This window comes from Phaethon aethereus, assembly GCF_964289735.1.
Source record: "Phaethon aethereus genome assembly, chromosome: 3".
Classification (NCBI taxonomy): Eukaryota; Metazoa; Chordata; class Aves; order Phaethontiformes; family Phaethontidae; genus Phaethon; species Phaethon aethereus.
In genome coordinates, this window is record NC_138576.1 from 20,626,657 (window position 1) to 20,644,009 (window position 17,353).

Below are 17,353 nucleotides of genomic sequence, written 5' to 3' on the forward strand. Positions count from 1 at the left end.
GCAACAGTAGGATAATTACAATACTACTGTAAAGTGTTCATTGTGGACAGAAACTCAAAAAACCTTTTGCAAGAGCTGTCCTATATGTAGACATGCATTTAGCACTTGAGCAGTTTGGGAAGGCATGGATAAAACATAATGAAGTTGTAAAGGGTTTTGCATATTTGCCTTACAGTATTATTTGTGAGTGTTTCTGCCATAGTATTTAAATATTCTTCTTATAAATAATCCAATATTAATTACTTTGAGGAAACACTACATTTCTTAACACATTAGTCTATTTTTAACAACACTTAAAAGACTGAAAAATGTTTTGCCTGTTTGTGATAATTCATTTGTTCGTTACTCAGCTTGGATAGACAAAATAGCTGCAGGCAAAACTGAGAACAATACTTTAGGCTTTTTAGGAAGGACAGGCTGGGTTGATGTAGAGGAGTTCTCGTCCTCTCTGTGAGGTTGCTGCTGGAGTTCATGGAGCTCTGCCTGGGGACGGATGATGAGCCAAATGAGAGCTTATTAGTAAGGATTAAATGTAATGGGTGTCTGCTGTAAGCTACCTCATCAGGAAGAACAATTAGATGAGACCTTCTACAGAGAGCTAGAAGTAGCCTTATAGTTGCAGGGCCTCATACTCATGGCGGACTTTAAGCACCCTGGTATCTGCTGGAGGGACAACACAGCATGGCATAAGCAATCCAGGGAGTTCTTGGAGAGCATCAATAACAACTTTCTGACCTGAGCAACAGAGGAGCCAAGGAGGAGAGATGGACCTTATACTTATAAAGAAGGAATGGCTGGTTGTGGATGGGAAGGTCGAAAGCAGCCTTGACTGCAATGACCATGAGATGGTGGAGTTCAGGATCTTGAGATGAGGGAGCAGGGTAGAAACCAAGCTCACAACGCCTGACTTCAGGAGTGCAGACTTTGGCCTCTTCAGGGATCTGCTTGAGTAAGTCCCATGTGATAGGGCCCTAGAGGGAGGAGGAGTCAAAGAAAGCTGTTTAATATTCAAGGATCAACTCCTCGAAGCTCAGGAACAGCCTACCCCAACAAGCATGAAGTTGAGCAAAAATCCAGGATATCTAATAATATGCTGGGTGTGCTAGTAAGAGGCAGACCTTAGCGGAGAAGGCAGTGTCCTAAAAAATCTAGTATACCTTTTATATCTTTGAAAGCAGAATTTTTTTTGGAAAGGTAAATTAATATTCCTCGTCTGTCAGGAATTAATGCGTGTGATGACAAACAGGCAAAATTAGTCTCGTAATATTGTTAATCAACTGTAAGGACTTGTCTCCAATACCAGATGAACTTGGAGAACCCCCAAGACCTTGGTAAGACCATGCTACAAAACTACTTTGTAGCATGGATTCCAGTTAATGCTAATCCATGGGTTTCTTCTGTGGGATTTTCATATGAACTATCTCTTTGAACACAGAAGAAAGAATCAGCTTCATCCACAAGTCAGTGGGAAGGAGTTTAGGATTCCTTAGGTTACTGCAGTCTGAAGAACTGTAGATTGCACTTGTAAGAACAACTCTCACCACAGGCTCTACAAGAAGTCTGTGTATAGAACTTGTGTACTTTATTGCTTCAAAAATAAACACAGAGCATGGTTGACTGTCTTAAGTCTGAAAATTGTTAGAGTGTCATTTCTATAAAGTAGGTCTTGCTACTTACTGTTTCACGCATTTGGTTGTGTAGCTTGTTTGTGTTTTGCATCCACCAGCGATTACTCTTATTGTGCTGCAAGTATATACAGATTGTAGGTAAGTTGGTTAAACTACAGACTAGAGTTGTTAATTCTTATCTATAATGTTTCATAACTTTAAATGTTACCAGTGACAGCTTTTGTCAGTTTAGTTCACATGCAGAGTCTGTTTTTTTGCAAATTTTGCAAAATTTGCACAATTTTGCTTTGCTGTTTTAGACATTAATATGTAAGGCTGTGGCCAACCAGGCAGAAGTCTGAGATTATTAATGAACTATTGAGGTGTTCACCTGTTGGTCATCACTTTAAATCATGAATACCTCAACTAGAATTTAATAGTTCTTTCTACAAAATGGATGTTTAGGAGCTCCTACTTAAAACCAATGAGTCCTACATCTTGCTTTCTTGTAAAAAATTCACTACCATGCTTTCTGTTAGATTACAAACTCCTAGGATTCAGACTGTCTTTTATTACGTTTATATGTACAATAAATACCTTTTGAATGCTGAAATTTATTTGGCCCATAAAGCAAGAATCATAATTCTTTTTCTTACTATAAACATGTCTAATCACAGCTGCAGTAGACAAGGAGATGCAGTGAAGTAAATATAAATATTGAGAACAACTCTTTATTATTTTGCATTCTGCTGTATGATTTTTTTGAAGAAGACTTTATGGGGTTGCCAACATTGCAGTATGACAACTTAGGAAAAAAAAAATAAAAACATTTTAGAGGCAAGTGCTTTTTCTGTGTCACCTACTTGTTGGGATACTCTTGTATTCATTTGCACAGGAGTTTTATTTTTCTGAATGTAAAAATAATTTAAGAGCCAGAGTAAAGCCCAGGTGTCTTTGGAGTTCTTGTCCAAAATAATCTTTTAAGTTCATTGCTCATTCTTCTCAGCAGCCTTTTAGCCAAAAAAACCCCACCTAAAATAATTTTACCTTGTCTTTCAGGTATTTTAGGAAGCTTTGGTTCTTGATATTTTTTTTTGGTCTTGAGGAGTTGGACACCAAATATATCACAGTGTCTGAGAATTTCGAGACAAAGCATAACTTACATGTGCTTCCAACAGCATGGACAATACACTATAAAATAGCTAGCTCTGTTTTCATTCACAAATGTGGCCACTCTGTAGAGCATTGGGTAAGGAGTAAGAAGTGTGGGTTCCAGGTTGTCCTCAGTCTGATCTCCTTCCTGTTAGAAAAATGTCCTAATCACCTCATTAGGAGTCACCTGTAAATTTGAATCATTGTACTGCAAAGAAGCAAGGATATTTGAGTCCTTAACACATGAATTTTTCTGATGGGCTACATTGAGGCTGCAGGATGTTCTGCTGAGTTACTGAATGTTTGGGTATATTTTCCATTTTGCAGTGCATGAGCATTTTCAGTCTAGCAAAATTTTTCCACTTACAGAAATAAATGGTTGTCACTTCTATAATTATGGTTGAGCAGTAGTTAATGCTTGCTTTGTCCAACTCATTGTGGCTGACTGCAGTTCACATCTATGAAAGCATTTGCATGTTGCTTTATTCTTCTTTAGTCTATAATGGAGAACTTTGAATTGTTCATTTGTAAAAGCTCAGTATGTTAATAAATGATGTTGTTAACTATCTTTTCAGCATAAAACATAGATAATAGAGCCCTTTTATGTGTGCATTTGAGTGACTATTTTAAATTCTCTTTTTCCTTTACTAGGAAGATGTTCTCTGTAAGGTTTAATTTTTTTACCAAAACCTACTAGCTAGAAGCTAATTTGAAGCATCAGGAGTCAGATGATAACAAAACAGGGTAAAAGGCAACAAATATAATTGCTTGTCTGCTGTTTATAGATTACCTAAAGAGCAGCCCTGAAGTTGACACTCAGTTTCTGAGTGGCAGCTGTGAATTTGACAATTATCTTGTCCATTTACGAAAATTGTAAGCATCAGCAACTGTTGGCACGCTCAGGAAAATGGTATTGCCTGGTTCATCTGTTTTCCTTTTTCAAGATTATCACCACCTCTGCTGTGTCTGATAATGTTCCAAATGAGAACTTCAGTTTTTGTAAAATGCATATCCTGCTTCGAAAGCCAGGGTCTGTTTTTTTTTTTCTTCACTCACCAGTATTTTTTCCCCCCTCCCTTCTACATGATATTTCATTCATTCGGTCATGTCTACAGAATGCAGCTGAACATGTACCAAAGCGTGATTTGAGTAACTTCTGCTTAGGTTATGAATGATCACTACAACCACACCCATACAACAATAAATTTTCATAAAAGATAATTTGAATAGAAGCAAAATGGGCATCTCGCAAGGACAGAGTGAATATAGAGAGACCTACCTTTTCATTCCAAGGTATGTCAGCTGGCTTATAATTGACTCTAATTAGCACACTGTATTCAGCTATAAAAATTCTTTACCTTGAAGCTCAGTGACACTCAAGGGTATCAAATTTCTTCCTACCTTAGAAAGCATCAAAGTGCTTCCAATCAAGCTTTTACAACTGAAGGTTCAGTGATCAGTGCAGGAAAGGGGAAAATACATCAACAGGCATAAAGAATATTGATCTCTGGCTGGAAGAACTTCTAAAGAGTTAATTGGTCAAACCAGGTTTCATTGTCTATAATTAAAAATATATGTACATATATCAACACCAAATACCAGTTATACTTTCAGCAATAAGTAAGAAAAAAAATAATGGACTTAAAATTAATAAATGTCATCAGAATCAACTTGAAGATTTCTTAGTTACCCGTTCAGTAGTGTGATGATCCTGATGTCTTTATTTCACTTTGAAAAACTAGATTGTGGAAGGTTAGCTGTGATCGCATGTAGGTTATAGTACATTAATTTTTTTTATCCTGTTATACGTGTTCATAAAATGTTTTCATCTCATTGAAGATGATCTAATTGATATATCTGTGCAGCAGGACTATCTGGCCAATGCCAGTTGGTTACTTCTCATTAATATGGGTAAAATGATGGTGGCTCCTGGAACTGAAACTGCTTCATCATTTTTATTATAAACACTCATTTTTCAGTTGCTTATAAGTTTTTCCAAGTTGTACCATACAACTTTAACATGAAGCACTTTTGAAAATAAGATTGGCAATACTACAGACAAAAGAGCCCAAGTTAAAGCAAATCATAGAATCATTCTAGTTCCACATCCTTGTTACAACACATTTAAAAACATGATAGTAGCTTAATCTGACAAATGAAGTGATTTTGTCCTAATACAAGAGAGCTCATTACAAATTAACTTTTAGAAGTAGTTAATTTCTATGGATTGACAACGTAATAAGGATGCAGGTTATGATTCCAGCATAATCCATTAGCTGTGCTGCCTGTACCGGTGGATTGAATATGCTGTTTGTCATAGGCAGAACTAGAGCCGAGGACTGACTTTTTGCATTCCTTCATGTATAGCACAAAACTGGTAAATCACAGGTAAAAGTGTATGTTGACTGAGTCATGATTCCAGCAGAAGATAGATGCAGAAGCTAGTCCTTTCTTTGATCTGCTCTGCTGCCTTTAGGAAAAGTTCAGTGGATGAGGAGTCAGACAACATGCCTTTAGTTATAGTTCCATCTTTTTCATCTACTCTATGTTAATTTTCCGTTTTGGCGAGTTCTATTTTCTCTGCGTAGTCTGGCTTCTCTATAATGGCAAACAGGTGCAGTCATCCACCTGTATATCTAGTACTTTTTTGACTAAAAGTGCAGCGAAAAAGCAATGAAACTGTTCATGGAAGAAGCAAGAGGATTTTGAGCGGAAGGTATCAGCTGGGAATAACTAAGGTTGTGTTTCACTTGTGGTGTGGAAAAAATGACAATGTCACTTCTTTCTGTTGCCTACAACTTCCTATTTTCTTTTCCCCGTCTCCTATGGCATAAGATAGATCAAGTCCCATGGCTTAGATCTGGGGCCAGCCAGGTCATACCATACCCACTGTCTTAGGAAGGTCAGAGTAATGCAAAGTTTGAGATAAAATTGGAGGATGTATAGTGTGCAGTACTAAGTTATGAAGGTAGATGGTGGCTACTTAATGTTGGGCTCATTTGCCCAAGGCTGCATCTACTCATGCAACCTTCTTTCATCTCTTCAGTGCAGATTGATTCATGCAAAAAGCTAAATTGACTAGAAAAATTCTGTCTAGTGATGGACTCTTGACAAACCTCAAGAGATAGTTCTTCATATATGCACTGAAGATGAGAACAGCATATCAAATGCCTTAGAAGAACTCAAGTTTTTGTCTAGAGATTGAAGGAGGTTTCTTCATGTGGCTATTGATAGTAAAGTTGTGATCTGTGCCGTCAGCTCTGTTGTGTCACTCTAAGGTGATTCACAGGTTGCGCAACTTTTTAAAAAGTGTAAAGTATGGAAGCCTATTCTCATTAAATGAGAAATATTCTTTTAACATTACTGTTCTCTCCAGGAAATTTATTAGGGTTACAGTGCATCTACTTAGCTGTGCTGCCTGTACCGGCAGATTGAATATGCTGTTTATCATAGGCAGAACTAGAGCCGAGGACTGACTTTTTGCATTCCTTCATGTATAGCACAAAACTGGTAAATCACAGGTAAAAAGTGTATGTTGACTGAGTCATGATGACAGCTGCTGAACTGGATTAGGTTTGCAACAAATCTCTGAGGCTTATGATTTTTGGTGCGTACTCAGAAAGGATGCACAATCCAACATCACATATGATGAACTTTGAGGTTTTAAGCTAAAGCACTCAAAAGTAAGCGTACATCAAGGTCTTTTTTTTTTTTTTTCTGTGTACATATGCAGAATGACTATTACAATGACATAATCGCTGTTTGTTTTGCCTGATTACTGTATGGCTCAATATGTAGAATGGATGGCAAACAGAGTAAGGATTTTGAGCAGCTCTCTTTTTACAGTTACACTAGCATTCAGGGAAGTTGGATGGCATTCTTTTTTTCTGACAGATTTGGACGGGATGTCAAAGGGCACTCAAAAGAAAAAGAAAATGATGTGTATGTTTAGCACTGACTAAAAGATTCCATAAGCAAGCCTAGGTTTAGTATCACATAGCTTCTAAGTAACTGATGCTGCAATAATCATAGAATCTTTGGGTTGACAGGGACCATTTAAGGTCATCTAGTCCAACCCCCCCACAATAAGCAGGGACATCTTCAACTGGATCAGGTTGCTCAGAGCCCCGACCAACCTGACCTTGAATGTTTCCAGGAGTGGGGTATCTACCACCTCTCTGGACAACCTGTGCCAGTGTTTGACCATCCTCATAGTGAAAAATTCCTTGCTACGATTTAGTCAAAATCTGCCTTCTTTTAAGGTAAGACTATTACCCCTCGTCTAGATTGCAAGAGACCCTGCTAAAAAGTCTGTCCCCATCTATCTTCTAAGCCACCTTTAAGTACTGAAAGGCTGCAATAATAATGTTCATCTAGTATGTGTAAAAATTGCTGGATTGCTAGTTAAAATGGCAGATTTTTGCACTTCAAATACGGGGTAGATTTCAGCTGAAGGAAACCATAAGGAATATGGTTTAGTAAGTTTTGGAATAGATTAGGTCCACAGTTAAAATGGCTTTCTAGTGCAAATACTGGTTGGTTTTAATGTTAGGTTGTTTTTTTTGTTTTCTGTTTTACAGTGTTATGTGGGAACCAATGGGAGATGGCAAAAAGATTATTTCGCTGGCTGATAATAACATATTATTGTGGGATTTGCAGGAAAGTTCAGCCAAAGCTGTGGTAAGACTTTCTTTTTTTAAAATCATTATATACTTGTACATTGTACAAGCAAGAACATTAATGAGCCTAGAATTTGCTAATCTTTTAACTACCTCTTCAGAAATATCTTTTTCCTTTAAGGTGGGTGGGGGAAATGAATACTCTCTCAGTTGTCTTGAATATGAGTGTTTAAGAGAGGCAACTTGCTATTTTGTATCTGTTACTAGTGGTTAAATATTTTCCTTTCTCTAGGGTTGTCCTTACTTTCCTACTGGTATTACAGTGAATAAATTAAAATAAAGCATTGCTAATTTGGTAAATGTGTATGAGGGGAAAAACTGGTGATCGGTAAAGCCAAAGGTTATTGAATTCAGATAATAGTATATTAACTCATGTTGGTTAATACCGTGCAGACGTCTAATTTACAGCCCTTGTTGTATGTATAAGCATAATATAAATTTCTCTCTTCTCTGCACTGCTTTGAGTTCTCAGTATGAGAATCTTGAATTCCTTTTTTTTTTTTTTTTTTATTTTGCTTGGGATTTATTTACTAAAATTTTGTATGTTGTGTCTTCCTCTTACTATTCCTTTCCTCAGAACTAACCTCCTCACTTTGTCACACAAATGTTAATATAACTATGATTTCCATTTTCTTTTTTTTTCCATTGCTAGAATGGGGATCTGCATAATTTTGGAGAGGGCTAGACTCTTCACCAAACTATGTAATTTCAGCAGGATTTTGAAAATCAGTATTTCTGTCCTCAAAGCAATCAGCAATCTTGCTGATGCCTTCAGTATTTCAGTTAGTGTTCCTTACCTAGAATATCTTTTATTCTGTTACTTTTAAAACATGCCTGTACTGCATCAAATATTGATGGCAAAATAAGGACTCCAGAAGGTAAAGTAAGTGATAAAGGAACTGAGGGGATTTAACCTGTGGCATTTGTCATATGCTTATATTTGATAGAAGGAAAGAAGAAAAATCAGAAGTGAAATTCTGCATCAAAAAAAGTTGCTTCATCTAATGAAGCTAAGACTATGAATGTCTGAAATCTTCAGATAGGAATGTTTTGAAATGTCTGTTTAAAAAAAACTTAGGTTGCAGAAGTTAGGAGTGTTGTTTAGATTTAAAGTCAGATGCACAGGAGACCTGGTGGAGAATCAGTCAGATTCTACATATTTCTGTCTAAAATAATCTAGTATCTCATGTAAGTGCACTGTGAATGGACATTGCTTGTGATTAAAACTTTACCTGGAAAGAACTGTTTACCATTCAGTCTTCTGTCCCAGTTACTCTTGGACAATATTTGCTTAATCTCTGAGACGATGACCACTTTTAAAGTAAGCTTAATAGTGAAAGTCCATGGAAACTTAACTGTCAGAAAACATATCTCCAGGCATCTAACTGCTAAGCCAGGTGAATTTCTTTCAGATTGCTGGTATTGTTGCATTCCTGTTAAATTTTTATCTGCAACAAATTTGTCTCAAACATGTCGGTGAGTTCCTGAGTTAACTAGAGTCCAGATGAACAAGACTGAGGAAAGCATGAACGTATCTTTAAAATGCCTACTGTAGACTTTCTGGTAACTAAAATGGTGACAGCCTAAAGTCCAGTATGATAGGCTTTTTCAGGCCTAGAATCAACTGCTGTGTATTTCTGAAATCTTTGAAGGTTATCTCCTTCCTAAGAGATTAATTCTCTGTTAGAAGTCATAGAAGGCTGAAAAACAATAACTGTTATTCTGTGGCAATTTTATATTTAGAAAAAATGAGGTAGGACTCGACAGTTACAGGGAGCAATGAGGAAAAATAAGAAATGTTTCATTACTGAGATGGCTTTCTGTTTAAAAAACAAAACCAAACAAAAAAGTAACACTCCACTCCATCCTTTACTGCTAAGGGATTTAGAACGTGAGAGGAAAAAAAAAATCTGAGAACAGGCTGGTTAGAAGACAGACAGCATTCGTAGGGGTAAGCAATACATGTTTTCCATTTGGTTATCACCATGTACAAGAAGTGTTTGTAGGACAATAAGCTGCGGGTGAAATAGTGATTTCTTTGTGTGTATATTCTGTTTATAGGGGATTGTTGAATACAAAATATGTCGTAACCCTAAAAAGCACATGATATATATTTTAATGCTTTTTGGTCGAAGTATAAAAACTGACTTTTCTGGGATATTAATAAAAAGCCCTTTTTTAGTGTTGAAAACAGGTACAGAACATCCTACAGCAAAAAAACCAACTCTAACCAGCATTAAGAATGGGGCATGTATTTGGAAAAAAAAAAGTTTTTTTGGAGAGAAACCATGGAAACCATTCACAGTTCTATTGGAGGTTATAGCTGATTGTACACGGTGTCATTTGGTGCTACGTAGAAAATTCTTGCCAGGAAGTCCCCACTTGCTTTATATGCAGATACACAGGAAGATTGCTTAAATGATAAGAAGCATTGTGTTTATTGTTCATTAGGATAAAAAGTTGTCCATTTTTGGCATGTTTTATCACTCAACATGCTGTTTGGTTCTAGCAGATGGTGACAAAACAGTAAGTAGCTAGTAAAATTATATATTCTGTAGGGACTGTTAGCGGGAAAAAGTCTTTACAAAATAATTCCCATTGCTGTAGACTTATAAGTGAAATAACCATGTACATGTGTGTGTGTACATTACTTTAACTGAATAAAACAATAGCCCAGGATTAAAATAACAAACATGTCGGTGTGTTTGAATTTTTTCCCTCTTGTCAAAAGCATGATTGTGTTCAAGCTGAATGACATCATTATAATTAACTAAAAGTTGGATTTGGTCCACTGTATCTTTATCAGGTAATAGGAGTAAGGAGATATTCATTACACTGGTGCAGCACTTGTCTTCCTGTTTCAAGAACACATTTAAATTTCTTCCATTTTGGACAAGTATGTATTATAGGCAACATGAATTTTATTGGCAAGAGGTAAATCCACTGCGGACTTCCCATCTTTATGAAAACATTAATCTAAAACTCAAGTGTAGTATTGGTGAAAAACTGAAAATATATGTGTCTCTTGCATAGGCCAAAATTTCTACTTGCCTACACTGATCTAAACTTCAGAGTCTTTTATTGAGTGCATCTCCTCTGTCTGCCTGGGAGTTATAAGTCAGACTGTTTAATTAGGATTAGCCTGAAGAATTTTAGAGTTCCTGATATTTTCAGATCTGCTTTGTAGTAAAATGTCTGGCACATGGTTTAGGGGACATGGTGGTCTTGGGTTAACGGTTGGACTTGATGATCTTAAAGGTCCTTTCCAACCTTAATGATTCTGTGATTCTGTGAAAATTACTGGTGTATTCATTCCCTGAATTATCTGGTCAACCTGTCCTAGGAAACATTTACTAACCATAACTTACTATACGGTTCTGTGGGTTTGGGTATTTTTTTTTCCCCTTTCAATGTTTTTTGCTAACTTGTTTCTTCATTACAATATTTAATACAGGAATATTTCCCTGTATTTGCATTAAGACAAGCTTCCCCTGTCCCTTTGATCATTCCCTTTATTACTGTTTTGAGGACATTACCTTCTGGGGTGAAACTAATCTTATGCTCACTGCATCATTACGTTTTGCAATTAAATTAGCTATTCTTTGCCATTTGTAATCATTAGATGAACCCAAGAGTCCAACCAATCCACAAGGTCTGGGTAGATTCTGCTGAAAAGGTGACAGTTAATATTTCTGTGTACAGACCTTACGTCAGATGTCACCGAATCACAAGAACTCTTCCTTGGGTAAATGCAGTCAGTTTGGAATGGCAGATGAGTGCAAAAGAAATGGAGATGTTAAGGCAAACAAAAAAATATTTATGTTTTATGTTTTCACAAAGGGGAGGAGTAGAGGTGGGGTTTTGATCATGTTTATCCACATGATTCATTAGAGTCCTTTTAAAGATTTCTTGTCCCTTCTGGATTCTTTGTAGCATTTAACGTATAGGTGATCTTAATTCAGAACAACAGAAAATATCTAATAGTGGGATTCCAGGCAAGAAGGAAGATCTTGTGGGGAAGATTTCACAGTCTGTCTGGATAAAAGCAATATATGCAAATATAGGAGGATGTTAGGAAGAAGCATAAGATGCTTTCTTGGCCAGATGGCTGCTGTTCCTCAAAGCAGGAAATGCATTGTGGACTTTAGTGGAGAACTTTGTAGAGTGTCCCATAATTACTGCAACTAGAATAAACATAGATTAATTACAGGAGGCAAAAAACTGTCAGAAGAAAAGAGAAATTACTGGATCAGAAAGAGGATAGAAGACCACTTCTAAAAGAGTTGGTCTTAGGATCAGTCTTACTTAATGACCTGCTTAACGATAGCATAGAAGTAGGAGTGAAATCATGAAAATTGCTGATGACAGAAACTTGGAACACATCATCAGTATATAGGAGTAATAATATATTTCAGAGGACACTCTTGATGTTTAATTTTTGTAGTATAAAGCAGAAAACTTGTGTCTAAAGGAATAAAAATATTTTGTTGCTGTGAGGTAGAAAGTACTTAACAATATGTAGATTCTGTTACTTAGCTATTCTGAGAATGAGCTGCTAGCTAGTGTGATAGGGCAAATGATTGTAAGATGGTTCAAGAAAAAACAACAGTTATGAAAGAACTACGGGGTATGGTTGCCTGCAATAGGAGGAGTTTAACTCAATGAATTTAAAGTCCTCATTAATATTTCGGTTTCTGTCAACAAAAAGCCAGAACAACACTCATCCCTTCTTAATGTGGATCTCATAATAGTCTTTCAATGGCTTTGTTTCTGTGGTTATTACAAGGACATCTCCTTGAGGCTGTCTTGAGATCTCCACACAACCTCCAGCATGCACAGAATTGTGGCCAATTTCCAGTTCATGAGGGTATGGTTAAAAAGCAAAAAAATGTGTGTGATTTATCTCAATGAGTTTAGTAATCACTGCCATGAGTTAACTTCTTTCAGTTGATACTCTCTAGAAATTCTATTTATCGACTTAATTGTTTAAGATGTCTTCACTAAGGAGGCAGTCAAGACCAAATAAGCGTGTGCAGCATAAGCCTATGAATATTCCCTAAATGGAATAATGGCTTCTTTAGTGGTTGTCTAGAATGCACTTGAACATCCATGAGATTTTTGTCTTACCATCTCTTGACTAAGATGTGAGAGTTCCTTAGTGTTCACTTTTCTGTGGTTTTTTTGTGATTTATTCTGTTTAAAACACAGCTGCTGCAGGGGTAAGAAAGCTGAAGTTATTAAATAAATATTAAAAAAAAAAGCATTCAGAACTCAAAACACATTTTCTCCTTTAGCAAGTAAAAGTTTTCTGTTCTTTTATGTTTCAAATAATTTCTAAGTGTTAAAAAAAACAACTTACTATATGTACTTCAAACTGTAAAGGCCATTTTTGTCAAGAAAGGAAAACAAAGTCATTTCTTAAAAAAATACAGGGTATCAGTGTATTGATAAATATTTAGTAGATTGCTGCAGTTGTTAAGCCTTTACATAGAAATTTGCATCTTTTGCTATCCCTATGTAATGACTAATAATCCCATTTTTTCAAATGAGAAAATTCTGATACTAAGATGCTAATCTGTGTGCCTTTATTACTTTACCAAGTGGATTGATTTTAATGAACAGAAAGCTTCATCTTTTAAACATTTTTATGCTAGCCTGTATTTTCTCGTAAGAACATTGCTTGAGTTTCACTGGTAGCCATTTATGCATACTAAGAAACGTAGCATTTACTTTAGTTTGGTACTTTTTTTGGTTAACCAGACAGATGTATGTATTTCTAAATTAAACATATTAGAGCATTGGAAGATCCTCTGTCTTAGCAGATGTTTTCTAATGGTTTGTGTCAAAGTCTGTCTGAGGAAGAAAAACCAATGTTCCACATGCATAACACATTTATTAATTTTTAGTCATTATACCTTAGAATTAGTTCATACACTTAACAAAAAGCCAACCAAGTTGTGCATATACAAACTTACTTATTAGATGACGATAGTGTAGTGAGGGAACGGAACTACATGTTTCCAGGTACCATTTCATTCAAAAGTTTATGGAACTTTAGAACTGATCCTCTTGCATTGTTTTTCAGAATATGTTGTGAGAGAAGTACAGCACCCTCAGCGCAGAAGTTGATAAATTCTTCTTCATGCTGCTCAGTTCTAAGAGTGGTTACACTGGTCCATATCTGAGTCCATCCAGTCTCGGTATTCTTGAAACAGTGGCCGTAGCATACTCCAAGGAAAATCTCAGTGAAGCAAATGTATTGGATATTTTGCCCATAGCACTCAGACATTCTTGTATGCTTTTCAGTCCAAGGATTCTTCTGAGCCTCATTGGATTTGTCTTCTTAGTAACCCTCAATAGATCTTTCTTCCAAGTACATTACCTGTTTTGTTCTTGGACTTAAGTAAGCTTTATATATTCAAGTGTCTTTTGTCAAGGAGTCCATTAGGTGGAGGATCACTTTCTTGTTTGCTGTTGAATTTGACTTTACAGGCTTCATTTGATGGCCCATAGTTCTTGTTTTGGAAGAGAGCATGAACAGTTGGTTCACTGTCTCGATGCTGCTTGTGATTTTTTTCTAGATAATTCCTGTAACTCTCTAGAGTTTAATATCTGTTGGGGTTTGTTTTTCAGGACGCTGCCTACCATTTTTCTTTCCAACCTTGTCCTTGGAAAGAAATTGGTCAAGAGAACAAAATTTGAAGCAGAAAGAGGCATTTCAATCCTTAACTGATGTTCTGATAAACATAAGTTGGAGTAATTGATGTTTTCATTTGAATACTGTCGTGGTTTAGCCCCAGCCGGCAACTAAGCACCACGCAGCCGCTCGCTCACTCCCCCGTCCACAGTGGGACGGGGGAGAGAATTAGGAAAAACCTCGTGGGTTGAGATAAACATGGTTTAATAGGACAGAAAGAAAGAAGGGAACAACAATGATAATACCAACAAAGGAATGTACAAGAACAAGTGATGCCCAATACAGCGATTGCTCACCACCCAGTGATCGACAGCCCGTCCCCGAGCAGCGATTTCCGCCCCTCAGCCAACTCCAGTTTATGTACTGGGCATGACATCGTATGGTAGGGAATATCTCTTTGGCCAGTCTGGGTCAGCTGTCCCGGCTGTGTCCCCTCCCAGCTTCCCGTGCACCCCCAGCCTGCTTGCTGGCAGGCCAGCACAAGAAGCTGGACTGTCCTTGACTGCTCAGCAACAACCCAAAACATCAGCACATTATCAACAGTTCCTCATCCCAAATCCAAAACTCAGTCTCACACTGGCTTCTGTGAAGAAAACCAGCTCTATCCTGGCTGAAACCAGGACAAATACACACAAATCAGTCCTTCAAAGCTAGGATAGACTTTTTCATATTTCAGATACTTCACTTTTGTAAAAACCCTTCCTTCACTGAGGACAATAACTTATTCATCATACTGCGTTGCTTAATTTTTTTTCGGAACCTTTTAGTTTGATTTCATATCATTGCTGTCATGCAATGCTGGTATGTTATCATACCGCTGTTTTATTATTGTCTTATGTCACCAGCTTTAGGCACTGATCCACTTAAGCACTTGTGAACAATGTTAAAACCATCCATATTCTGATAACCATTTTACACTGTTCAAGATTTCATTTTGTCCAGTCTCTTTTTTTAAAGTCAATCTGTGATCCTTGCACAATGGTAGAACAATAGCTAGTTCTGTTGTCTAAAAGTAGACATTGGATCTTACTCACTTCCTTTTTTTTTTTTTCCTTATTGTAAATCACATTTTGAGTTTATAAAATATTGCCATTAATTGTTTTCCTTCAGTATCCAATGAGGCCCTCAGAGCTGTGTGCCTTAATCTTCTGGGCAGCACAAATCCAAATCCTATGTGAAAGTAGTGCCTAACATAAGCCTTAGTCATGTTTTCCTTTCCTTCTGTAGTCAACTTTTCTGCCTTTAAAGAAGTGGAAGGAAGAGTTCATGATAAAAAAGTAAATAAATACCAAAAAAAAGCAAGCTTGCAAACCTGTCTATATATTTAGGTATCAGATAAAGCTAGAGAGTTTTTTTTGAACCTGCATTTGAGATTCCAAACTACCAGCTTTGTTTCCTTTAAGCTCGTTTCTTGGATCTCGAGGAAGCAGACTTTCAGATTTCCTTCTATTGTACCAGGATTCCTTCTTCTGTATTGAACATTTCCCTCCCGTACTTCTTAGCTGTCCTTTAAAACCATGCAGATCCTTTCTGGCTCATGCAAGACATGCAAAAGAACATGGAACAAAACCTTGTTCAGTAACTTCTGGGATTTCATTTTATTAACAGAAGTCTACCTTGAGTTGATTGAGAACTTGACTGTATACGTAGTTGGACATCCATGCGAGGGAAGATGTCATTTAATTCCTGCAAATTGCAAATACTTAAGGATTGTTTGAGAAGGCAAGGATGACTTGGCCAATCTTACATGTATGTGATTTTTTTTTTTTCCCCCCTATGTATTTTTAAGAAATCGTGCAGGATGTGCATGTTGGCCTCAACCCTAAGCTTTTGGCTGAAAACCAAAAAATGTTGATCTTTTTGTAATAGTTTAAGTCATAAAAGTTGAAATAAAGACTTAAAAAACCAATGGCTGGAGTGCTGGAGAAAGTATTATCTACTGATGACAAAGACCTTCTACCCTGAGTCATATTTTGGATATGTGATGCTTTTTGTCTCAAGGACAGATTTTGGAAATACCTCATAAGAGATACTCTTTTTGTTGATACTTTCTTACTGTCAGTGTTAACATTTGCTTCTCTCCTCTTCCCCCAGTCTGAGCTTTTCTTGGCCAAGACTGCTTACTGAAGAAACTTAATCTAAATTTTGAAATGACCCACTCGAGCTCTACGTATTCTCTTGTGCCTGGAATCTAGTATGTGTCAAAAAATAAACACTGCAGTTTATTTTCCTGCATCCAATGTCCTTTGCAGTGTTTTTCTTCATATTAATAACCTGCAAGTTGTAGCAAGGCTTTTCAGACAGTATTTGTACTTGAGGAAGAATGGTACTAGCAGTGTTGTTTGACGAATAAGCAATATATTACCTTGTATGCTGAGAATCCTGCATTCTTTCAAAAAAAAAAAACCTGAACAATTTTTGGAAGACAATGTATCTTAGGTAGGATAGACCTCAGTGATGGAAGAGTTGTAATTTCTAGATTGTTAATCTGAATGCTAAATAAATACGATATTCTTGATGGAACTGTAATAGTAAAAAGTTAGCAAAATACAGAAATGAACATTGATATCAGATACGAATAGATTCAAGCAGTCTTGCTTATAAAGAGCATATTTTTATGTTGACGTCAGTTAAAGTTTATGTAAGCAGTATGTATGTTTTAGTCTTTTTCATCCCTCAAGGTGTAATATTTCTGCTGAGAAATCTTATATTTAATAGAATATTTTATGATGTGTTAGGATTTATGTAAAGGAGAAAAATGATCCAACGAGATCCAGCGTAGTAATCTGCTTTTGTGAAATCCCTCTTAATAGAAGACTTTGAAATATGAACATCACGTCCAAGATGACCAAATAACTCTGCTGTCGGCCTAGGTGCTTAAATTTTGTATAAATTTTATAGCTGATTAAAATGCAAGTATTTTGGTTTTCCTCCCTGACCCCCTTTAGATATTAAACAATCAGTTTCAGTAAGTGATTAGAAGTAAAAGTAATTTGCAGTGTCTGCAGCTTCATTTTTTCCTCAGGTTCACATGGAATTGGAGGATAACTTGCTGTAGAACTTCAATGAGAAAGTTGATTACTTTGTGCCTTCTTTTCATTAACTATGGAGGTGCAGAGCTGTCTGCTCAATGACATGCAAGTCTGGTTTTGGAACTGAAACCTTTAATTCTCACAGATTGAAGATTAGTGGTCTACTACCCGCTATTATTTTAATAG

At 36.6% G+C, this 17,353-nt stretch overlaps 1 protein-coding gene across 2 annotated transcripts in view; it reads left to right on the forward strand.

Moving 5' to 3' along the window:
* Positions 1-17,353, forward strand: part of EIPR1 (EARP complex and GARP complex interacting protein 1) — a gene marked incomplete at its 5' end in the record, with an annotated part of 91,352 nt that overhangs the window by 57,031 nt on the left and 16,968 nt on the right. For both annotated transcript variants that reach the window (XM_081997095.1, XM_081997096.1), the window contains one exon: positions 7,340-7,439. In XM_081997095.1, coding sequence (XP_081853221.1) covers positions 7,340-7,439 — 100 coding nt within the window. The remainder of the gene's footprint in view (positions 1-7,339; positions 7,440-17,353) is intronic.